The 25,336-nt window shown below is 40.3% G+C and overlaps 4 protein-coding genes and 1 pseudogene across 5 annotated transcripts in view; 2 read left to right on the forward strand and 3 right to left on the reverse strand.

The window, feature by feature from the left end:
• LOC140377137 (ATP-dependent RNA helicase DDX39A-like) overlaps nucleotides 1-23,422 on the forward strand; it is a 312,983-nt gene extending 289,561 nt beyond the window's left edge. Inside the window, exon 10 of the mRNA XM_072462451.1 lies at nucleotides 23,412-23,422. The gene's annotated coding sequence lies outside the window, so the exon portion shown is untranslated. The remainder of the gene's footprint in view (nucleotides 1-23,411) is intronic.
• On the forward strand, nucleotides 1,610-2,987 carry LOC140377142 (GTP-binding protein Rhes pseudogene; annotated as a pseudogene).
• Nucleotides 4,525-10,140, reverse strand: LOC140377138 (phosphoribosyl pyrophosphate synthase-associated protein 1-like). 2 transcript variants are annotated; one of them, XM_072462452.1, is made up of 11 exons: nucleotides 9,952-10,140; nucleotides 9,539-9,591; nucleotides 9,286-9,352; nucleotides 8,878-9,050; nucleotides 8,690-8,805; nucleotides 8,555-8,610; nucleotides 7,530-7,678; nucleotides 6,997-7,038; nucleotides 5,658-5,728; nucleotides 5,431-5,577; nucleotides 4,525-4,882 (listed from the first exon to the last, which is right to left on the reverse strand). In XM_072462452.1, exons 1-11 carry the CDS (start codon nucleotides 10,101-10,103, stop codon nucleotides 4,724-4,726), a joined length of 1,185 nt encoding a protein of 394 aa, XP_072318553.1. In that variant the 5' UTR covers nucleotides 10,104-10,140; the 3' UTR covers nucleotides 4,525-4,723. The 2 variants fall into 2 exon arrangements, with proteins under 2 accessions (XP_072318553.1, XP_072318554.1); XM_072462453.1 differs by lacking the exon at nucleotides 6,997-7,038 and having other exon boundaries at nucleotides 4,527-4,882; nucleotides 9,952-10,138.
• LOC140377611 (uncharacterized) lies at nucleotides 12,633-16,382 on the reverse strand. The gene is made up of 7 exons (XM_072463078.1): nucleotides 16,193-16,382; nucleotides 15,571-15,693; nucleotides 15,330-15,471; nucleotides 14,693-14,801; nucleotides 13,845-13,929; nucleotides 13,007-13,192; nucleotides 12,633-12,932 (listed from the first exon to the last, which is right to left on the reverse strand). Exons 1-7 carry the CDS (start codon nucleotides 16,227-16,229, stop codon nucleotides 12,805-12,807), a joined length of 810 nt encoding a protein of 269 aa, XP_072319179.1. The 5' UTR covers nucleotides 16,230-16,382; the 3' UTR covers nucleotides 12,633-12,804.
• On the reverse strand, nucleotides 19,982-25,134 carry LOC140377143 (bMERB domain-containing protein 1-like). Its single transcript, XM_072462457.1, has 6 exons — nucleotides 24,911-25,134; nucleotides 23,227-23,347; nucleotides 22,480-22,553; nucleotides 22,248-22,362; nucleotides 20,176-20,246; nucleotides 19,982-20,094 (listed from the first exon to the last, which is right to left on the reverse strand). Exons 1-6 carry the CDS (start codon nucleotides 24,990-24,992, stop codon nucleotides 19,982-19,984), a joined length of 576 nt encoding a protein of 191 aa, XP_072318558.1. The 5' UTR covers nucleotides 24,993-25,134.
• Between the last annotated feature and the right edge of the window lie 202 nt (nucleotides 25,135-25,336).

Raw genomic sequence — 25,336 nt, forward strand, 5'->3', positions numbered from 1 at the left:
TCAACTTCCTCAAACTGAACAGTGACAAAACAGAGCTCCTCCTCATTGGCACCAAATCCACTCTCAATAAAACTGGTCCCTTTTCACTCAGCATCGACACCTCGACCATCACCCCCTCTACCCTGGTACGCAATCTCGGTGTCATCATGGACCCCACCCTCTCCTTCACTCCCCATGTCAGCCACATCGTCAAGACCTCATACTTCCACCTCCGCCGCATCGCCAAAATCCGACACTGCCTCACCCTCCCCGCTGCTGAATCCCTCATCCATGCCTTCATCTCCTCCCGCCTTGACTACTGCAACTCCCTCCTCACTGGCATCTCCTCCCATTCCCTCCATAGACTCCAAATGGTCCAAAACTCCGCTGCCCGCCTCCTCACCCACACCCGGTCCCGTGATCACATCACTCCCGTTCTCCGCTCTCTCCACTGGCTCCCCATCAAGCAGCGCATAAACTTTAAAATACTCCTCCTCACCTTCAAAGCTCTTCACCACCTTGCCCCCCCCTACCTGTCTGACCTCCTCATCCCCCACCGCCCCACCCGAGCTCTCCGATCCTCCTCCTCTCTCACCCTGACTGCACCAACATCCCGACTCAAAACTTTTGGCGACAGAGCATTCTCCCGAACAGCACCCCGACTCTGGAACTCCCTCCCCCAACCTGTCCGCCACTCTCCCTCACTCACAACATTCAAATCCCGCCTAAAAACATACCTCTTCACCCAAGCCTATGACCTCCCCTACCCCTAGCCTCCTCTACCCCATTGCCTACACTTCTACCCCCTGTTACATCCCCATCTTTTTCTCTCTACTTCTTCTGTCTTGTTCATTTTATCTGTATATTAATGTGTTCTGTACGTGTTGTCCCCCCTGTCTGTAAATCCCCCCCCCCCTTTTTTTTTTTTTTTTTTTTTTAATTATGTTCAGCGTCTTTGGGTCACTGAAAAGCGCTATATAAATAAAAGTTATTATTATTATTATTTAGATAACGTGTGAATTGTGTGCTCCTTTTATTTTCTATTGATGTGTTTGTATTGATTTCCTTTATTTATGCAGATACATCTTTTATTGATATTTTACCATTTGTATTTTTTTCATTATAGCTTTTAAATTCATTTTATGTTGGTTGTATTTATTATTTTTGGATTTATTTTATTTCAGTATGCGCCGAACTTTAAAACAGCTATGTCTGTAAATTGTGCTTTAGAAATAATGTTCCTTGTAAAAACCTGTACTATTTGGCCAATGGATATAATGTGTTGGCTGGTCCCATCTTAACACAAAATGGTGTCAAGGTCCATGTAAATTGGCAGTATTGTTGCCGAGGAATCATCTGTTCTCAGTGCCATATCCTGGTAATGACTAAACCACTTACAGCAGAGATCGATTTGACCCTGTGAGTGTCAAAAAATACAAATTACCAACAGCACCTCTCAGCAAAGCCTTTCCGTTTACTTCTCAACAAACAGTCCCGTGCTTTTGCCTGGATTCGAGCTGCTCAAATACTATTTTCCACGCTCGGTTTGCTGTGCATGCAGTGGCACCACTCTCCTCTCCTGCTTTTTCTGAGTTGGTCCTGTGTGCTCATTTGCATGTACCACCATCATTGGTTGCCTGGATATTCCACTTCAACAGGCTGCCCTCTGCTGATTGGTTGAAACTGGAAGGAGGACACATTAAGCTCTCTCACTCAAAGAGAATAAAAGGCAGTGGAGCAGACATGAGCAGTAGAACCGCCTAGAAAGTGCTTGAAAAATGACAGAGGAAAGATTGTAAGAGAAGATTTAAAGCAGCTTAGAAAGAATTCACAAGACCTCTAATAGGATCATTCTCAGTTTAGAGTCAATTGCACCATCATGTCTTTAGAGGTGAAGGAGAAGACCCATGTTCGCGTAGTGTTTTTGGGAGCAGCTGGTGTGGGCAAAACAGCCTTGATTCGCCGCTTTCTCCAAGACACGTTTGAACCCAAACACCGCCGCACCGTGGAGGAGCTGCACAGCAAAGAGTACGACATTGGTGGGGTAAAAGTGACTGTTGAGATCCTCGATACCAGTGGCAGTTACTCCTTCCCGGCTATGCGCAAACTGTCCATCCAAAACAGTGATGCGTTTGCTCTGGTGTACGCCGTGGATGACCCAGAGTCCTTGGACGCGGTCAAAAGTCTCAGAGATGAGATTTTAGAGATCAAGGAGGACAAGTACACTCCCATAGTGGTTGTGGGCAACAAAGTGGACAGAGGGGACGAGCGCCAAGTGTCTGGAGAGGATGTTTTGTCCACGGTGGAGTTGGACTGGAACAACAGCTATTTAGAAGCATCAGCAAAGGAGAACGCCAATGTGGTGGAGGTGTTCAAGGAGCTTTTGCAGCAAGCCAACCTGCCCAGCCGCCTGAGTCCAGCGCTACGCAGACGCAGAGAGACCTTTCCCAAAGACACCGACTTCAGACCACCTATGAACAAAACCAACAGCTGTATTCTGTCATGAAACTGTGTGAGGGGGTACTCAAGTCTGCTGGACAGAGAATGAGTTGAGAGAGGGAAAAGAGAAAGAGAGACTTGTAATGTGGAAAGAAAATCCGCCATAACTTTAAAGAGGACTCTGAACCACTAAAAAGAAAGGACTGTAATGTTATGTTATTGCTGCTTTGGTGATGATAAGTAGATCAACACAAGTGTAATGTTCTCTAGACTGTTGAACTGTCATTGCATCTGCTGTAAATGTTAAAATCTTTTGTGTTATCTCTAATTGTTCAAATTCACGTTTACATTTTTTGTACAAATTCTCTGAAGCATGGCATCATTTCTATAATGTTTTTAAACTGTGGTGAAAATACAAATTTTCTATTGTAAAAGCACTTTTTACTTTGCGATCATGATTTAAATGTAGCAGTTTTTATTCAATAAATTATTATTTTTATATACATAAAAATATTGTAACTATTTGATGTTTGTGGAATTAAATGTGCAATAAAAGACAAGCGCAGACGGACAGTTGTATTGTTGCCTTTTTCTCAATCATACATTTTTTAATAAAAGAAGTCTATAATTTTAAGTTGCATAAAGATGACATTTAACTTACGTAACATATTCCTAATCATTTCTAAATGATAAAAGATGTTACACTACAATAAAATCTAGTAATACAACGCTTATAGAGCTAATTTTTTAGTTAAACTGGAAGTGAAACATAAGACGTACACGGATTAAATATACGTCATCACTGCAGTTATGATTTGTAAAACAATTGTTCTTGTACAGTGCATGTGTACTACAGACAAACACCATTGCTGTGGATTTATCAATCACCATTAATATATTTTATTATAGTAGCGGACACCTAGTGGTGTTTGAATCAACACTGCCCCCTTCTGATCTAAATCACATACTGCAGTTTGTGTTTACGTAAACTGAAAAGGCTGATTAAGGGTCAAATTATGTTTTTACTTTTCACAAATATGTTCTAACTTAAAATACAAAAAAGTTTAAAAAGAAAATACAAAGTGTTTGTACAAAGATGTACAAATCCCTCATTTAAAGTTTATTTCACCAGGAACTACGGTGAAGTCTAACCCCTGCTCGATCATCCATCAGAGTAAACTGACTGGAGATTTCCTTTTAATTTGAGGAAGTGGTCCAAAAACGTTTGAGGGCAGTTCCTTTTTCAGTTTCAACATTTAAATCCATCTTCCGCACTTCAGTTCATTTTCAAAAGGAGACAGGTTGAGTTGCTTCAGTCAATGTATAATTTCCTTTTCTTTGTATCATTCTTTATTTTATTTAATGTTCTTTTGTGTGGACACTTTGGACTGGTCTTTGCTCCTGGACTTGGTCAAAGCTCCTCAGCAGATTAAAAGCTCTGAGGCGTTTAGAACAAGTTTAGGATCAGGGACTCATCTCACCAAGATAAAATGTACTCGCATGTAAGTAGTCTTTTCCTCTTTAGATATTTAAGCTTAAACAAAGTGGAAACAAAGGAAACTGGTGTAGTGTGCAACTGTGATGCAGTTTTTTCTGTGTTGTGGAATAAAAATAACACAAAAACATTGGCATGGCACTGCGTCAGACCAGATGAGTCATCCTACCTAAAAAAAACTCAAGCTAGAATGTTTGAAATCTGTAGACACAATAATATAAGTGACCTTTTTGTGAACGTGCTCTCTGACTCATGAAGCGACAGACTTCTGTGACTAAAACACAGAAGAATCCGTCAGGCGGCACAGCATTGTGTCCGAAATATGTCACATTTACATCCACTGTCCAAATCAAACGGTCAGCTGAAGTACAATTTAGTGTTGTAAGAAAAAAACAAGGACTTGAAAACTGATTTATGTGTATTTATTTTGGAATATTCAGTTTAGTGCCACAGCAAAGTTTTTACTGATGAAAATTTTAGAGAGGAAGTAACTTGATACGTGAAAAAGCAAATCAAACAGTCGTGTACATAGTGTACATACGTGCTATAGTAACATATCAGAATATATCGAATTTAACATTAAAAAGTAACAAAAGGAATGGAGTTTCACCATTCTAATTTAGCAGGAAACGAGTTGAATGTATGGCAAATATTAAAAGTGTGGAATATTTCTGGGTGAAATAAATGCACTTCAATTTAAGCTGAAATACATATTTTTTTATTTTGAAACTACAACTGTGGTGTTGGTCCTAGGGGTCCTTTGGTCATGTTCAGTGTAAACAGCAGAGGAATGTAAGCTTGTGCGTTGCCTCAGTCGTCCACGGCGATGTTCCTGAACAGATAGGCCATGGACTCTCCATTGTGGATGCGCCGAATCGCCTCAGCCAGAATCATGCTCACATCAACCGTTTTGATCTTGGGACACTGCAGCTTCTGGATCTCATGAGGAACAGTGTTGGTCACCACAACCTAAAGACCAGGACAATGGTTAAAACACTGTGAAAGCACGGTTTTGTCATTTTAGTTTAAATTAATTAGTTTAATCTTAAATATAATTTATAGATATTATACACAAACAGTAGATATAATGATATGTTTAGTTTAAGTGTAAATAATAAACTGTGAATTATGGTTACGACCTATTTTTATCATATATTAAAATCAAAATGACTTGACACATACATTGCTACAGTTCTTTCATTACTGCTGTATAATTAGCTGGCCGTTTCTAAAATACCTACATTTCTTTAAAATGTATTATATATATTTTACTTAAAAGTTATATTTTTAAGTAGAAATAAACCACATGGTAGTTTGAAGAGATGGGTAAATCACAAAAGGGCTCATTGTTGCTGGTTTGTGCATCTCTGAAAAGAAAGCAACCGTTCAAACCCCCCAAAAAGCAGCCTGAGCACAGACAGTACTTTCTCCCTAATTTCTTATTCATCTTGTTCAATGCGCCAATAATTGTGAGGTTTTATGCACCTCCTAACATCACCAACAGGACATAATTATACCTCGTCTATGGCAGACTCCTCTATTAGTCTGGGCGCCTCTGCAGACAGCAGGCCATGTGTTGCCATAATGTAAATCTTATAGGCGCCTCGCTCCTTAAGTATCTCAGCAGCTGCAACAAAGTCTTCCACATCGTCGATAATGTCATCCTTATTAAAAAATATAGATATACATCACCACAAGAATAATGGAGACAACAATATACAAGTTTACTTGTGAAATGTCTTACAATTAAAATAGCAATCCTGCCTCCTACGTCCCCGACAACAGTTATTGGTGGTTTCTCCTTTGCCATCATCACTGAAAGAAGAATACAATTGTAACATGTTAGTTTCATATTTATGGAAAATGACTCTTGTGAGGACAAAGAGCATATTATATTAATTAGGAATTAGGTTGAAACCTGCAAAAATCATGCAGCGCAGCTCTACCCAGCGCTTGCCCATCTACTACAAATGTGTTATTGGAGGAAAATAATTGTGTCCAGAACATAATGTCAGCGGGCAGTGTTTTACACTGTGGTAGATCTGTATATTGGAACATTTCAGAAATCACCAGACCAAGATCGACCCATCACACCATTAATTTTATGCCCGTTGATAAAGTTGCTCATCACGACAAATGTTACGTGATTCAAAAGTTCTTAATAATTATCAATCGACCCAGTCCAGCATCATGAAGCCCTGAACAAGCCATCACCTTCAAACAGCAGCAAGCAAAAAACAAACAAACAAACAGCAACACAACATCTTTCAAATCTTTAAAAGGCACAGCTACACTCTTGAATAAGAATGGACTGAACTGAAGAATGGACAGTGATTAACAATTATTTATATCAGGCACTAGAACACAAGCATACTACTGTGGACTGTTTAGATTACATTCAGGGGCCAAATAACAATAGTTCAAATGAACGTAAACTGTTCTAATATATGAAAGGTATTCCCTTTATTTCGCCCACTTTTGCCTTTTTTTTTACCACGGATCAGCACTTCCGTTAAAATCGCCCTGCTGGTTGAGTGAGAACGAGGAAAAGCAAAAATAAGCATTATTGTCCAATGTTCATGGGACCAAAAAGTTACAATGTACTGATTCACTGGGCAGCCTGAAAACAAGTAAATTCAACGCAGACTAAAAGGTTTCCTCAGTTGGCAGCCCTATGTCAACTAATGCAACTGGAAGAAGGATTACATCGTAAGGGAAATAGCCTGAGAAGTTAAATTAATGCCACTTTATTCTAGATCTGGCAGTAAAATGTACAAAGATTTGAATCATGCAAATTCATTGTCATTGTTTTTGATTTAATAAAAATACATTCGAGTACGTCTCAAGTGGATAGCACATATGCCTGCTGTGACACTTAACAATTTTCTGCATGTCATTCCCTACTCTCCTCCTCATTTCACACTACGCTGTCCTGTCAAATAAAGCCTATGGGCCTAATGAAATCTTTTTAAAAAATCATAATAATTTAAAAAGGAATGCGGGAATTTAAACCCATAACTCATTATGCCATGCAGGGAGGCAAACAACCAACAGAGGGCACCATTCAGCAATAGTATTCATACTTGGGAGCTCTATCCCAGGGAAAGGGACATGATGTCTGCTGCCTGTGGGAGCAAAGATAAATAACAAAAATTAGGACGACAAACACAGAAAAGTTACATTGAGGTGATTCAGCTCTGCAAGGAAAAACTGTTTAGACTGCTGTGGAACAAAAGTGGATGAAATGAGGTGGAAAGTGAGTTTGGCTGAGGGAGAAGAAAAAGCACTTGAGTCAGGGAGCACTGGCAGCAATTCAACGCTGCCTGCACCTCACTGCAGCCCATCCTATTAACCAAATAAATGCCAAAATAACCAAATAAACTATAACTGTACATAGTTTTGCAGTATAAAATTATCTTTAAGTCAGATACATTTAGTATCATTCTAGAAAATAAATGTATTTTAATAATAAAAAGGTGCATGAGAAAATCCTCAAGCACATTCCTTCAAAATGGCCATCTGTCACATGTTATGACAATTTCAACTGTCTGTACACGGAGAAATGGTAAACAAGTGATATTCTGACCAAGATTAGAACAGTGTGAATGTGTCTCACCCGGCAGCTCGAGGCCAGTGTGTCCCGAGCTAGTGCGGGACGGGGGGGGCGATTGTCGTCCATCCTCGGCCATGTCTGACTCGGATTGATCGGCCTCTCCGTGCATCACTGCCAATCCAAGTCTAAGCCTCTCAGCATAAGACTGAGCTCTGAGACATAAACGGGCAAAGACACACGTCAGATAAAGAGTGGACATGATTATATGAAGCATTTGTAAATGTATCCGGATGGACTAAGGATTTAACGTTCATTGTGTGAATAATAAACCAGCAAGGTCAGATAAACGGGGGCAGTGTCAAGAAGGGCTACTTTCCAGGAAATACTATATACTGTAGTAATCATTGGCAAAATGCTCAAATTTAAGTGCGAAAAATTAAGCAACAAATGAAGTTGTGTTTTCTAATCAACACACCCAGACACACATCACCCCGGTTCTTTTTACTCTTCACTGGCTTCCCATTTCTTTTAGAACTGATTTTACTTTTTGTTTTTAAAGCTCTAAATGGCCTGGCAGCTCCTTATCTGGCTGAGCTTCTCTCTGCTCGTAACACAAGCAGGACTCTAAGATCAACAAATCAGCTTTTACTGGACGTCCCCAGAGCCAGACTTAAACATTGGGGGGATCGAGCCTTTTCTGTTGCTGGTCCCAGACTCTGGAGCAAACTGCCCCCGACATGCACCATCACTGACTTTAATCTTTTTAAATCTAGGCAAACAGCGTATTTATTCAGACTGTCTTTTAACACGGTAATGTAATGACACTTTATTTTGTACAGCTTGTTTTTTATTTAGTTTTGTTTTGTATTGCCTTGATATTATTGTGAAGCACTTTGGTACTTTAAGTGTTGTAAAGCACTATATAAAATAAAGGTTGATTGATTGAAGTCAACAGAAAAAAAGAAATTCTATAACAAATTTGCCCCAATAAAAAGTTACAAAAGTCCAATCATTTCAAAACATCACTATGTTCAGATTACTTTCATCTATTCATGTTTGCTTGATCCAAACGTGACCAGTGTTTTTACCTTTTGGCAGAGGAAGGGGACTTGGCCACAATGATTGCGTTCCTATAATCCGGGATCTTTGAAAGAAAACCATTACATTTAGTCGTTAAGTTCATTGAGTAAAGATGAAGGTTCATGAAAACATCGCATTGCCACCTCTTCCTGGATATACTGAATTAGAAAGGGCGATGCTCTCAGATTGTCCACAGGAAAGCTGAAGAAGCCTTGAACTTCCTTTTGATGGAGGTCCATGGTAATGATATGTGTCAGGCCTAAACACAAAAGTCAAATTACAGCATAAACAGCGTTGGCAACACTCATGAACGTGTCGTTTCGGCTCTTACCAGCTTTAGCCAACATTGACGCTAGGAGTTTGCAGACAATGGACCCCCTCTTTCTCATTTTGCACTGTTTGCTGTACGGAAAATAAGGAATAACTCCAATGATATTCTTGGCACAGGAAGTCTTGAGGGCATACGCCATGATGAGCAGCTCCATGATGGCAGTGTTTACATCCCTAAAAATGGACAGAGAGAAACGGCCTGTTTAATCTGCATGTGCAACATATCTTTAGGGTCGACAGCACGGAGCAAATATTGTTGACAGCAATGTAAGCGAGGCAAAACATGTTCTTGGTTGAGGTCATTGCGCAATACAACATGCCATTTTTGTCCAAGGTTGTGTCCCACAGTCAAACAAAAAATACAAGTCGTACAGTATTTGCAGGGTCCCAATTGTAATCGCAGTCTCACCTTGGAATGGTTTGAATGATGAAGATGTCTTGACCACGGACAGACTCCTTCACATCCACTCTGGTCTCTGCATAGAAACACAAGAGCAAATGTGATCGATAATAAAGTATAATCGGTCAAAATAGACATGTTAGTGTGCACAATTATCAAAGGCTGCAGGTATTTAGATAACGGAACATGAATTTGCAAAGAAACCCTCCGTCCCCCCTCCTAAAATAATATAATATGTAGAAACTTTTGTACAAAAACATACCTCGGTTGCCCTCTTGGGAAACAGTCGACTTTCCCAGCTCAACACCCAGCCGCCTATGGACAGTAAAAACACACAATGCACCAACATTGGAAATATGAGCAATATATACAGTGTTTAATAAAAGTATAAGTGAGTGTAGCCAATTCCTTTCCAAATTTGATGAAACTGAAAGCTTTCTAAAGGTGTGCCTTTGTCCTGACATGCATCTGAGATCTTGCAGAACATCAGCCTCACCCTGTTTACTTCAGCAACTCCCCAGGAAGGATTCTAGTGTCAATGAAGTACACGTTATCATATTAAACTGTCCTGTATGTGTGTTCAACTGCAGCTCGGGGCTATTACGGTGCTACCTCTGTTACAACATTGTCTGTCTCTTGACACCATCATATAAAAGACCCATGCTCGACACTTACTCTGTGATCTTCTTGGCCAGTTCCGTGCAGGCGGTGCTGGAGTTGGCACTAAACACGCGGTAGCCGCTCTTGGACATGTTCATTTTGGTGTAACCATAAGACAGTTTGGGAGAGACCAAAGACTTGTGACCCCCAAAACGTCTGATGGGCATGTTACTCAGCCGTCAGAGCCGGGAACGTTGTAGTTAGTCACGCTGTGATGTTGTAGGCCTGCGACTTATATAAAACAGTCAAAACAAATCCCAAAGCGAGCCGTGCCGAGCCCGTGACAAAAAACGCAGATTAGTCCGGAAGAAAAAAAAAAGAGCCACGCTTTTGTTGAATTGATGTCAAAGCTCCACATTTACATCAGACAACGAGAAGAAAGCAAAAAACAGAGCAAAACTAGCGTGCGTTCGACATTTACAAAGTTTTGTTTACTGCGGGTTTGTCTCCCGTCCCAGTCCCAGAAAGGCCGTTACTGCGAGCACATCATAAATATGAGTTGAAAGAGACAAAGTTTGATAATTACACTGAGACGTGCCAACAGTAAACTTTGTACCTCTGCAGCAGCGGCAGAGAAACGCAGGGAAAGCAGCGAGCCGAGCCACGCGTTCATTGGACGCCAGAGCAGGAAGAACAGACGGTTTAACGGCCAATCAGAGAAGACATGACAGAAGACAATGGACCAATCATCGTCAGGAAGTCATATAACGACACAAAACCAGTTTGTAAACTCAACATAGTACTTTATTTGAAGTACTCTAGAGTGTGATACGAACAAAACATGAGTAGTTTCAGTACATTAAATACGCCTTTAAAAAAGTCTAGCAAATTGCAATTTATTTAGTCATAGAACAACTGCTTCACCATCAGAGGGAAATAATGTTTTAAAATATAGCCGCAAGCGGCAATGATCGGCCCTCGCCACGCCGCCGCCACACCGCCGCCACGCCGCAAGAGGAGGGGGCGCTAACGCGCCCCAATTGTCCTTTTATCACGCCTACTGCTGAATCTGTGACGCTGTCACATGTTCTCCCCTTTGTTTTACCATCAAAAAGCAATTTTATTTTGAATTCTTGGCAAAATGTGCGGCTTTGCCGCACAGACACCGTGACTCTTTGAATGAAAATGTGGATAACTTTTGATGGTCCTGAAGATGAGTCTCACCAAATTTCAGGTTAATAGGGCTGACGCCCTGGGAGGAGTTTGTGAAAGTCTAAAGTGTAAACATGTTCTGGCCCCATTGGAATAACATGGGAGGTTTCGGTCATCGTTACGGCAACGCCATAACAATTATGACATGGGTCTCATTGACTTTTTTGATGGGGATGCTAAAATTGAGTTGTGTGTCAAATTTCATATAATTTCGCAAAACTAAACATTTAACCTCCATATAAAATCTGTAGGGGGCGCTGTGGCGCCAAATGAATTTATTTCACTTCAAGTAGGTTTAGGGCAAAGAGTTTAACAACTGATTCTAATTTGACGCAATTCGGACTTTATCTGCGCAAACGGCAGAAATTTTAAATATGGGAGATTTCTGAAATTTTAGTTACAGTTTGCGGCTTCGCCGCACAGAGACCGTGAGAGGTATCAATGTAATTTGGATAACTTTTGATGTCCCACTCCTCAGTAGCATTTTCACCAAATTTCAGCTTTTTAGGGCCAACGCCCTGGGAGGAGTTCGTAAAAGTACGACGTTTGGAAAGACTCCGAAGTCATGTTTAGCCATTTTTGAAGCAATATGGCCGACATTTGGTTCGGGGGACGGCGTTGCCGTAATAATATTTTTTACTTCTCTTGTCACCATCTACCTCTGCGCCAAATTTCATGATTCTACGATCAGATTTTTTTTGGGTCATTTCCCATCTCTCAATGCATTTTTGGTACATTTGGTGGCGCTGACGCGCCAATTTTTTTTATTTTAGAAAAGGGAAATAGCCAGAATGTAGAGAGGCACGATTTTTAGAGGTGTGCAAATTTTTGTGACTTTTCGTCAATGTTCACTGGGTGAAAAATAGGGGGGTTGGTCCCGAGAAGAAGAAGAAGAAGAAGAAAGAAAGAAAGAAAGAATAATATTCCGATGCGAAAACAATGTTTCCCATTTTTCAAATATCATAAACTATACATTTTCGGAAAGCGCTCGCGCTTTCCTACCTCATGGTGTGGGTCCCTGGTCACTGACGGGTACTTTCGATAATTTTGAGTGGGCTCCGCCCACTTTGTGTTTTTGGCCCTCTATACAGTAATAATGTTCAATTTTTGCATTACATGCTTATATGCACGGAACATGCAAGAGATGGGGAACGTATTCGTGAGCTACTTAGCGCAAATGAGTGCTTTATATGGGGATGACGACCGCGAAGCGGTCGTCATCCCAATGTAAAGTGCTCGTTTAGTGCGAACTTTTGCACGGGCTTCGCCCGTTTACAACGGTAATGTTCCATTTTCCTACAACTAATTAGTATGCACGGGGCGTGCATGAGTGGAGGAGTGCGTTAGTGAGTGTTTGGAAGTGGGCGAGCGCTTCGCGCTCGATTTCGTGCGCACTACGTGCGCACTTTCGCAGCCGTGCTTCGCACGGCCTTACGAGATTAATAGGCCTCTCGCCAGCTTGTGGCGCTCGGGCCTAATAATATAAGAAAGCACAATTCATTCAGAATAAACATGAAATCTACAAGTTCAAGTCAATATCTATTCATTTTTTGTCTAGCATCTGGTAGTGTTTATTTTAAATAAAACAAGCCCTTGCCTTGGGCATTTGTAATTATCATAACTAGGTCACCACACCTTTCTGGATCCATCTCTTCTAAATTAACACAGTTGCATCATTTACATCAGAAACTACATATTGAATGTACAGCAGTTTTATTAATTCTTTAATACTTTCTCCTTGAGCAGATCCAGAATAACCTGCCTCTCTTGGCTCTCCAACTCAAATCTGCGCTCTCGTTCTCGTCTTTCAGCTCCCAGACGTTCTCTCTCTAGAGCAATCTTACCTAAAATGTGACCAAATAACATAATTTAGCATGTTGCTATTGTACAAATACATATTCAGATCCAAAGCACATACTCCTCTGAATCTCCAGCTCTTCCCGGCGCAGGGCGAGTTCCTCCTCTCTCAGCCTCTGCTCGGACTCAGAGCGTTTCTCCAGAAAACTGAGAATCTCTGAGTAGGTTTGGCAGCAGCACTGACAGGGCCTCTTTGCTGTTGGAGCAGCCGAGAGGTCAGCTAACTCCTCATGCTCCTCCTCTGCCTCTAGGATAGAGGATATAATGCACAGAACATAGAGATTAGTTTGTTATTCTATTGTTATTTGTTACCAGACCTGCAGCTGAGTCACATTTCCAAAAAGTTTCTAATCTAGAGAAAAAAAGTCAACCGAATAAATGGCTGAGAATATCTGCATTTTTTTTCATTGCAAATATATACAATACAACTAAAGTGTCAGGGTTCATAGGTTTATATTTTGTGTTTAATAATGAATTATCAAATGAGTTACAGAACAGATCTGTTTGGATTTGTGTCATCAGACCCCTAGATGTTCATCTTCCATAGTGTTTCCCTTATTCATACTGTGAATTAGTCCAATTGTTTTTGACATTGTATATTATATTATATTCTATAATATTATCTCTCTCTCTCTCTCTCTCTCTCTCTCTCTCTCTCTCTCTCTCTCTCTCTCTCTCTCTCTCTCTCTCTCTCTCTCTCTCTCTATATATATATATATATATATATATATATATATATATATATATATATATATATATATATATATATATATATATATATATATATATTCATTCATTTTCATATATATATATTCATTCATTTTCTACTGCTTTTTCCCTAAATATATATATATATATATATATATATATATATTCATTCTTTGGTGAGTGTCTCTTACCTGCATTAGTCGTGTGTGTGATTACAGGTTTCTCTTGCACCAGTAGTGATAGTTCTTCTATGGCTCTCTTGTTCAGCTCGTCATCCTTTAATCAGAACCAGAAAATATCTCAACATATATTAAAGGTTCACTGTGTAACTTTTCCAACAGAGGCTGCAATGTATGTTTGGAATGTTATTGCTTGGCCTTACATGGACATGCAATGTTCAGAGTTTGGGACCAGACCACACGTTTTCAAGTTGTCATATTCAAGTTGACCTGAGGAAGTATGAACCGGTATTTAAACCTGTCTAACTAGTTTCTAGCTCTTTGACACATCATTAATATCCTAATATTCACAAGCATTGATTTTCCATGCATGAATGTTTTTTTAGACAGAGAAGTGACCACCCAAGAGCAGCCAATCAGAGTGCGGCTTTTAGCTCTTATTTCTGGCTTGACTAGACATAAAATACTTTATTATTACATGCAGACAGCATGCAGCGGCCCTATTTTTGTCACAAAGTTCTGCTTTTACAATATAATAATTGGGGGAAACACAAAATTTACCCATTGACATAAAAAGGGCAGGTACCTCAGCTTTAATGTAGAAAGTCATGTATGTATTTACTATTTATTATCATTAAACATCCCTGTTTAGAGTTGTATTCTTTGTTTGTTTTTGCAATAAAACACTAGTAATTTAATAAATGAAATAAGTTTAATGCCATAGTGTGGCACATTCCGGACAAAGACATAAAACCCTCAAGGAGACAAGCAGGTGGCCCCTCACATACAGTAGTTACACACCTTTATTATGATCATTGTTTTAGTTATACTTCTTAACTGAAACAAGTCAAATGTTTGACCTGATATTTGGTGTTGTCTCCACTGAGCACAGCGCCCCGCTCAGCCTCCAGCTCCAGAACCTCGTGCAGCAAATCCTCTTTTTGGGCATACAATCTCTCTGTGCCAAACCTGAACACACAATCACGAGTAAAAGAATCACTCAGATAAAATAAAGTAACAAGTGACAAATGTTAATGCATTGGGTGATTTTGATGAACACTTGTGAATTTTATGTATATACTTTTTGTAGCTCAAATTTGGGGCTTGAACTCAAACCCTTTAGGCAGAATGTCATGATGAACGTGCTAAAAATAACTACTAAAACCACATGGAAAGTATAGATGCTTTTTATTTCTATATCATCATAGATCATTTTATTTATTCATATCTAATCAAAGAGGACCAAATTTACCATTTTGCAGAACATGCAAAGTACTTTCTACTTCTCGATCCTTTTCAAAAATGTATTGGAGTTGAAAGGTACAGATACTGCTCTCAAATATAGTTAAATGAAAGTAAAAGGCATCCACTGTAAGAATGATTGAAGGACAGATACCTAAAAATGTTTACTTTAGCACAACACTTTTACTTTTATACTTTGTTACTTTCCACCACTGATCCTGATACCGTCTAACTTAATGTAGGTGAGTATTCTACCTCCGGAGACTGTTAAAATCCTGCTTTTTGTAGTAATCCAGCAACAGCATGGTCCTTTCTCTGCACCTCCTCGAGTCCACCTCAAAACTCTCATCCTGAAGAGCCGAGGTAATGATCTCCCCCACACGGCCCCAAATCTTCCCTGGAAAAACAGACACATCACATACAGTATGTTTAAGCAGTTTTAAATATCACATTATTCTTCTTCTCATCATCACCACAAGTGCTGGTCTGCAAGTACCTGATTCTTTGGAGGAAAATGGGTTCTGGGCGATGACTTCCCTCAGGAGCAGAATGTCGTGACGTGCAGAGAATCGAACCTGCCGCTTCCTCTGAGTCGCAGAGAGGCCCGTGAGGGGGAATTCTGAGGGGACAGGACACGGTCACTTTATTTATATAAGTGTTCTGGACAAAACTATGCAGCCAAATGTATCTGACAGCAAGACTCCCCCGATCACCGTGCGCGACTATAACCATGTTCCTATAAGCATTTAGGGGCCCTGGGGCCATTCTACTTCAGGCAATACATGATAATGAGTAAGATCTGTTTGTGCAGTGAATTCAGCGCGTGTTGTGCTGCCTTTCAGATATCGATTGTTTCATTCTCATCCGGGAGAGAGAGAGGACACGTAACATCACCCGTTTTGAACCTGTGAATAGAAGTTCCACTAAAGCCGTTGAGCCTTTAGCTTGCAGTAGCCGTTCTGCCTCAGTCAAACGTGGATCAAAACCTACACGAGACACGCGGGGCACGTGAAGCACATCGTGGCAGTGTTTGGACTAGTTACGCGGCTGGTTAGTTGGTCACGCGGGGGAACGTGTGTTGAAATCGTGTGGCATTAACAGTTACTCGTCCTCCTCACCGCTCTTGATCGGCACTTCCATCCCTATTCGGTCCATGTTTGTGTTTGGTGCATCCGGGTAACGCACGACGTGCTGCGTACACGTCCGCGCACACGTACAGGTTCCCTACTGACGTGTGACTCGACTTGGCGGAGAGCCTGGTACTGCTGTGAGCTCCGGACTGTAATTCTGCCTAACGACCACTAGATGGAGCCAGAGAACTTCTTTGTTACCGTCTGTTCTGTTGCTACGCTTCAGTCCAGCGCCACACGAAATGTATGTTAGCTGTTCCTATTCATACTTCTGTTTAAATAATGATATTGAACACATATATACTTCATATGAGTTAACAATGTAAAATAAAGCAGAATTATGTCATGTCTAAATAGATTTGATACGCTTGTTCTTCACAATAATGGCAGGTTAGGATAAGCAGCACAACAAACAATGGTGCCTGTGAGCACAAGCAAATAAATCAATACAACATGTAAATATATCAGTTTTAAGCACATAGTCTATAGTCTAAGTACCGCCAAAGAAAATAATTGTCTTTCCAAGCAGTAGCACATGAAAGTTGGGTCTATAAGGGGACTATTTCAGGTTCAAATCAGGGCTAAACCAGCTTTTACAGGAATACACCTTTGCCAAAGTAGTTTTAATTAGGATACTACTAAAGGAAGAGAAAATAATGTGGAAAAATATATATACTTTAAATGAAGAAAGCACTAGACCTGAAGAGGTGTCTGCGTGCCACCTAAAGGACCTCATGTACCACAGTTTGAGAAAGCCTTGGCCAATATGCCTAATGATGCACATTTCTTTAATCAAAATGACTATACATAGCCTAAAAAGCTGCCATTGTTTTAATTGTCATTCCTCTGAATCAAGACAGAATAACCAGTGCCTCTTAAATATGTCCAATAGCCAAAAGAAGGAAGGACAGAACTTACAATACACAGAGGAGGAAAGGGAGGTTGATTGGAGCGTGACTCAGAGCTGTTTTTAAAGACATGCATTAGGGAGGCACAGACTTGGTGGTGGTGGTGGTGGTGGAAGCAGTGCTGCTCTCTCATTATCTGTCAATTTATTCTTGATTATTAGGCCTGTAAATACCAACAAACATGTTACATTAATACAGCCACTGGAAACAAAGTAAAATATGAGAACAGCTCTCTGTTTTATGTCAAACACTCTCAAGGGACAGTTTTCCCTTTGTAAATATTCAATTATCTCTTTTTAATACAGCATGGATAAAATAAGTTAACATTTTGAAAGAATTTGCTCCAAACAAAAACACAATACTTTAAAGATGCATTATGTAACTTTTCCAGTGGAGGGTCCGTCGCCATGGAGATGCAGTGGCTGGAACGTTCCACCAAAAGAAAAATATTCTTACTGTGAAACTAAATCGAGGCCTGTCCGCTCTGAACGTCCGTAACCATTCGTTTTAATCAGGCATATAACCGTGCCAAATGAAACCAGTGCATACCATCAAAACCACTGTAACCATAGTAACAAAACCCTGTCAGCCGCTGAACGTGATGCTGCCTCTGCGCCACTGTGAAGCGCCCGTAGACCATGAGCTATCCTCCAGAGTGGCACACATGTCCCTCCGCTCTCATCTGAGCAGGGACACGCTTGCATATAGTGACAGAAATGGCCTTTCCGTGTGGCGTTCACTGCGCTGCGGCCTTGTGGGAGCTCGGAGCGTCGCAGAGGGTGACTCACAGTGGAACAGTGGACCTCCCGAAGAGCTCGGCCCCCTCCCGCAAGCTTCAAGTCAACCATTACAACGCATGGATTTTTCCCACCCAGAACAAAAACGGACAAAGCCGAGACGAGAACGATGCAATCAACTCTACAAAAATGTATCAAACACCGATCAAACATGATGCTGTATTTATCCACCTCATCCTTTTGTGTCCATGGGCGAGACGTCTATTTTTCATTGTTCCACCTTTTTTGTGCCTTTTTTGTGCACTCGATTGTTCGGGTTTTTGTCTTCAAATGAAAACGAAAGGCACTTCACTGCACGGCAACTCGAATAAAAGAGAGATAAAAGTAAAATAAACAACATTATCCAGTACAGACCATTTATTTGTTCACAAGATCTTTTTTTTTTTCTTCATCCATTTTTTTCTCTGAGCCTCCAAGAAACGAAAAAATCTGGTCACAGTTGTCAAGTGCTACATGACCCAGAGCAACAGTGTTAGGGGGGAAACAAATTCCAACAGGAAAGAAAAACTCAGTGTGTAATTTCCAATAGGAACCGCCTGGAAGGAATGTCACTTATTTCATCAAATAACCCAAAGCCATATTATCGTGCGTACGCTCTGTCACACATCTGCCCTCCATGAACTCTCTGATCCAATATGTTTGTGTGTGTGAACTGATGAGGTGTAGAAGGTTGCCATAGTGACCGTTCCTCTTGGAAACATACAAGATCCCACATGAGCGCCACTATCGCTGAGTCCTGGATCTATAGAAATCACAGTAGAAATCACGCTTTTTAGTCTAATGGTGGCATCAATATTCTGGATAATACAACGTTGTGTGGGGAGAGTATGACGCTTTAAATATTCATCATAGTTTTACATCAGACAAGTGGCAGTTTATGAAGAAAATAAGAAGAAAAAAGAAAAAAAATGACAGAAGAGTTGAAAATGAATCTAGTTCTAAAGTTCTGAAACAGACTCTACGTCGATATACAAAAATCCATCTAAAGTGTCGGGCCCATTTATGCCCCAAGGATATTTGTGTGTATCTTTTGTTATTACACGTGTCAGATATATTTTTGTCAGGTAATTTGTGAGTGCTACTGTTATAGAATACTACTGCCCATTCAAATGAAGTAAAATTACCAAACATGCATAATTAAAAAAAAGCAAAAATGTAAGGAAAACATTTGCAAATCATTTTTAGAGAAATTAATAGTCTTTCATATACTCTTGAAATAAAATACATACTTTAAAACGGTGCTTTCCAAACTTTTCGTAGCCATGTATCTCCTGAGACCTACGCACTCTGACGCACTTGAAGAAAATGGACGCTACACACATAACACAATATCTAATCATTCATATATTAATATTTGAAGCCTTTACTTTACAAAACTACCCTGTAAGATCATGTGTGTTTTTGCCACTTGGGGCAGCTGGTGTTGTAAATGTGCTGGAGAAAGAAAGTTGACCCTGATATTGACATAAAATAAAGTCAAGATGGCAATAAAAAACACTTCCCTACCACAGGTCATTGAGGTAGGTATCTGAGACTACCGTGTTACAAATAAAATGTGTGCGTGTATTTTATTTCTTGGGAGTGGTTCATATTAATTCCCTCTAACTAGAGCAAACTGTTTGATATAAGAAGCTTTTTGAAGTCACAGATGAAACAGTCTGAGTTTAATACTAGATATAAACACAAATCTGTAGAACTGTTTCTGAAAACCTCAATCACACTGAAGTTCACATTGAGCAAAAATATTGGAGATGCTACTGAGAAATGTATTAGTTTGGTCGCTCTTTTCCCAGTTTTGTAAAAGACCAAGCCCATTAGAACATAAAAGTCAAGTCACCACCAAGTTTAAGGTCTTTGAGATTGTCACCCACATTAGTGGTGAGTAGCTAATTATAAAGTTCTTGCGGCGCGTTAGCAGCAACTTTTAATGAGCGAACACCAGAACAAACGCGTGTGAAACCAAAACACACTGTATACATTTCGCCACACATTCAGTAATGCCCATGTTGTCCACCTCTTTCATGTCATTTTGAAGTGTTGACTTAAAGGAACTGCAGTGGTCCAAAGGCGTTTTACATTACAGAGCAGGTGAATCCGCAGCACTCCTTCAGTAGATTCAGCCCAGTTTTAGCGAATGGAGAGGAAGCCTGCTGGGCTCTGTTTGGCACACGATGCCGTGATATACCTATGGAAGAATACAGACCACATGTTCAGGAATTTAAAGACAAGAATTTGAAAACCACCTGATAATTGACAAAAGTCTTACCTGTTCTGGTAATTCTGGGAGTGAATTTAGACTTGAGGAAATCTGCCATTTCTTTATCTTCTTCCTTTTCCCTGTAAAATGAATGGATGAACATAAAATCATGCTTTGAATGAGGTGGTCATATCTGTAATAAAGCATAATAATGTATCAGGATTCTGTGCTGGTCAAGCAGGACGCAGCACACACGAGCCAGGCTCTTAGTGCAATTTTATTTCCGACTATGTTCTCCCTTCTCATCCCCCATTTCACACAGTGCTTTACTGTCAATAAAGCCTACGGGCAAAAACATCTTTAAATAAATAATGTATTAGGATTCTATTCTAGTATTCTCTGCTCTTTTACTAATATGATAATACATGAAAACATTTAAAATAAAGGTAAAGCAATATTTAGACAATCCATGGGTTTTCAAGTGATGAAAAATTATGACTGTTGCCATAGCAATTCTAAACTATATATTGAAATATCTTGTCTTGTAAACAACAGAAAGTACTCAAAATGCCCATAAACTGGAGTACAGCCCATAAACCACAGGGCTCATCAGCCCATGAACCACAGGGCTCTAAGTTTTAGTGTTACAAGGGCACTTGGGAACAGAGAGGAAGAGGAGGCAGAACTTCAGGTGGATATGAATAAAGCAGAGCTTCTCAAACGTTTTCTCCCCCTTATGAAATAAAAAGAAAAGTATCCACACCCCCTCACAGCCTCTGGGACAGCGCAGAATCAGCAGTAAATACAGTGTTTTAAGTAAACATAAGGTGTCAGTAGCAGAGCAAGTTCAAAGTGTAGATTCAAAAAGGGGAGTGCAGCATCCAGTCGAATTGAGAAGGTCAGAACTGACTGAATTCGTTTTTATTGTCATTCACCCAACGTCAGAACCAGGCAAGAACAAATAAAGAATAATTATCGTTTTGTCTGTATAATCACTGCTACTAGCTCATTACATCAGCATAGCTGATTTCCATACATACGTAAAATAAACAATAATACATTCATTCATATTACAAACCTTGTCCCCCTGTCAACAGTAGAGGAGCGACAGAGGAGGGACAGAGGAGGGGCAGAAGAGAGACAGAGGAGGGACAGAGGAGGGACAGAGGAGGGACAGAGGAAAGACAGACGAGGGACAGAGGAGGGAAAGAGGAGGGACAGGAGGAACAGAGGAGAGACAGAGGAGGGACAGACGAGGGACAGAGGAGGGAAAGAGGAGGGACAGGAGGAACAGAGGAGAGACAGAGGAGGGACAGAGGAGGGACAGAGGAGGGACAGAGGAGGGACAGAGGAGGAACAGAGGAGGAACAGAGGAGGGACAGAGGAGGGACAGAGGAGGGACAGAGGAGGAACAGGAGGGACAGATTAGGGACAGAAGGGACAGAGGAGGAATAGGAGAGACAGAGGAGGGACAGAGAAGAGACAAACATTGTCCAGATGACAACCTTAGATACCTTTTCAACAAAATATGCCTGTTTATCACAGATCATCCCACATACAATATAATGTTATTAAAGGGGTGGATTGAATGGAGGGGATCGATGGCCTAACAGAGGCTATAGTGAGTCTGTCTACCTTATTCCCAATGAATATGGGATGAGATTGTAATACTGTTACTACACATTTGTAATACTCTGTTACTACACATCTCTAATACTCTGTTACTACACATTTGTAATACTGTTACTACACATCTGTAATACTGTTACTACACATCTGTAATACTGTTACTACACATCTGTAATACTGTTACTACACATCTGTAACTACACATCTGTAATAATGTTACTACACATCTGTAATACTGTTACTACACATCTGTAATACTGTTACTACACATCTGTAACTACACATCTGTAATACTGTTACTACACATCTGTAATACTGTTACTACACATCTGTAATACTGTTACTACACATCTGTAATACTGTTACTACACATCTGTAATACTGTAACTACACATCTGTAATACTGTTACTACACATTTGTAATACTGTTACTACACATTTGTAATACTGTTACTACACATTTGTAATACTGTTACTACACATCTCTACCGACTATGATTGACGTGATTCACCTGAGACGTTCAAACTCCACATCATCCACCAGAAAGTCCCTGGTCTCCACCAGTTTATGGATCTGCTCCAGAAGCTCATCCTCTTTCTGACGATCCTCATTTGATTTATCATTATCTACAGAAAACACACAGCATGTGCTTTGCAAATGGCTGTTCTCTGAAGTGGGCAAGTTTTCACTGCAGTAACGTTAGACCAATCCTTTATTATTAATAGTGAGAGAGCGTGCAGTACCTGGTATGGATACTAATTTGTGCAACTCTTTCTTCAAACGAGTAATTTCCTTGCACAGCTGAATGTCATCCATCCTGAAAGAGCATCAGAGGCATGCGCTGAGTAACAGCCACAAAGGCAGACCGTATATCATATTTGAACAAGTGAAATCCAGACTTTAAAGCAAAGTGAAATTAAGATGCTGTTTTTTCATAGAAGCATTCCCAGTGGCATCCTCCTTTGGAGAAAGACAGGCCTGCGGTTTTCTGTAGCAGTAAAAAGTGAACTGAATGATGACAGCTAGATCATGTGTAATGTGGATTTTTAAACAAGGGATTGTCATAACTGCAACATGAAGGCCATTAAGAGTCAGACTTCTCAATGGGGTTATATAAGCTCATATACTTCAGAATCCTGGTTGCAACTCCACAACTGGTGCAAAAGTGAGTGAATAAATATCCATGCATTACCGTAGTTATAATTGCAGAAGCAAAGGGCTATTTCAATTTAAATCAGACACAGAAAGATGAGAGAGAGAACAAGGCCAGGTTTTTGTTTTAAGTAATCAAATTACATAAAAACTGAGAGTACAGTTACCAATGCCAGGATACATGAAAATATTTGTATGGCTCACAACACTGATGTTTCTGTCGTGTACAGGGCACTTCATGCGTGTTATTATTATTCACTTATACAAGTGTATGTGGTCTTGTTATGTATGTGTGATTCTGAAACTTGGAGTTTTGACATGTCAAAGGTCAGACTTGCATGTATCGGAGCTCTGACTCTCTTCTCACAAGGACGTCCCTGATGCGGTCAATCTTATGCAACTCTTCTTCGATGTTGTCGACTGTCACAGTGGAATCCGCCATGGACACCACATCATCCTCTGCAACAAACAAACAACAATTCATTGTTATCATTTGACTACCACTAGTTGTAGAGTTAGGTCTCTCATTTGTTGCTTTCGAAACAAAGAACATTTCTTCAAATGTAACCATATTTATAAGTGACTTTGACCTAACTGTCTAACAATTTTAAGCAAATAGTATTTGACTTTAAAATGAATTGTTATTTAAGCTGGGGTTGCCTTCACATAGTCACTCTTGGGAAGAACCTACCGGTGCATGATTTTTTTAGTAGAAATATATTCTGGTCAGACAATGCTGAAGGGCTGAGCAGCAGTGGAGAATATTCAAAACAACAGAATATGGCAGGGCCATGTCACGCATTAATTACATTAGAAATAGTGCTAGGGCGTGTTACTGCTGGCTTCTTTATCCTTGTTGTTCGCTTCATCTTGCAGTGGTAGACTGGATCACATTCTTGGGTGCACGCTCTGATCTGGTGAATTAACTTCGACAGTGGAATTTGTACGTCCTCCATGAGTTGAAGTGCTGACTTTTAGCTCTGTTTGAGGATTTTTCCTGTGTCAGTTCTTGGATTATTGACGAGGCGGTTGCGTGACTACTGCCCCACAGTTGGGGTTTGTCTCCAACTATGCACATATATAAATGCACCCTCATCATTTACAACTCAGCGGCATATAACCATCCATATTGTTTTGACATATGATAAATTAATAAATGCATTGAACCAGACAAATGAAAAATGTTCCATAACAGACGAGGTGATGGAGTTGAAGCAGGTGCCAATGTGCAGACTGCAGAGTGTTGTACCAGCTTAGTTTTCTCTGTGGAGACAATGTGTGCTGCTGAAGAAACTCTCCTCGTCTTCATCACTGTACCTGCATGAGTCATCACTAGACCACTCTCATCCTCTCCTTCATTTCCTCATTTCCCCTCCACCCTTTGTAATATGACTTTGTCTCTGTAATTCACAGAAATATAACATGAGACACCTGTGGTTTAATCTTAGATGCAGACATAGACAGAGATGAATATTACAGACAGCCCAATGACAGGCCACAAACTTTGTAAATATGAGCTGCCATTATGGAAAACCGTTCCATAACATGTAAGAGGTCATGCATTTATAAACTAATAATGTTTAACACGAGACAACATTCAGTAAACTTAAATCATTCACATTGTACATAAAACACATTGGAACATCTTGTTACTGTTGTGATGACTGTGCTTAGAAAACAGCTGCTCACCATAATCAAAATCATGCATCTAGCATATTTATTTATTTTTTAAACTACATTTCACCGGGCAAACTTGTTTTATTACAATTCTCAACCACACTGTCTCCAACAGCGATGACACCTGTGGAGTCCTGACATTTCCACTGCACCTTGAACCACAATCATTACAGTGCCACTGCTTAGATCTGCTTACACCTGTAACAGAATGAGAGAAACAAACTAAACTGCTCTTGCCTTTTCACACCCACACGTGCACGCTTGGCAATAGACCCCGACATAGTAAACAACAACAATGAGATACAGGCTATTTGTGAACTTATATTGTGTACTGAGTGCGTGTACCAGCTGTGTTGTCTTCCTTGCTCCGTTCAGTGCGCCCCAAAGAATCGTACTGATGCGATGATCCCCGCTCCTTCTCCATCATCTGGATAGGATTTACTACAATATACTGCAGTGTCTTTGTCTCCTGTTTTAGATTGTAGGTCCAGTAAAGCTGAATTCCGCCGTGGTGATGCACAACCAGGAGAAGATGCTCCAGCTGTTGCCTCCTTTACTCCAGCTCTGGATGTGCAGATGTGTGCAGGTGTGTGCGTCCCTGCACGGTTTGCCCCTGACGTGGACTCAACACCGCACTCTGGTGGAGGATGCAGGCAGCACACGTAGTCATAATGGCATGAATCATTTATTATACACCAATATATACACGTAACTTCATTTTTTTTTCTTTTTTTTTACAAAACCACAATCAATATTTCAAATGACTTCATG

The sequence above is a fragment of the Eucyclogobius newberryi genome, unplaced genomic scaffold (genome assembly GCF_026437365.1).
Source record: "Eucyclogobius newberryi isolate DKJ021-1_F unplaced genomic scaffold, fEucNew1.0.hap1 SCAF_4, whole genome shotgun sequence".
In the NCBI taxonomy this organism is placed as follows: Eukaryota; Metazoa; Chordata; class Actinopteri; order Gobiiformes; family Gobiidae; genus Eucyclogobius; species Eucyclogobius newberryi.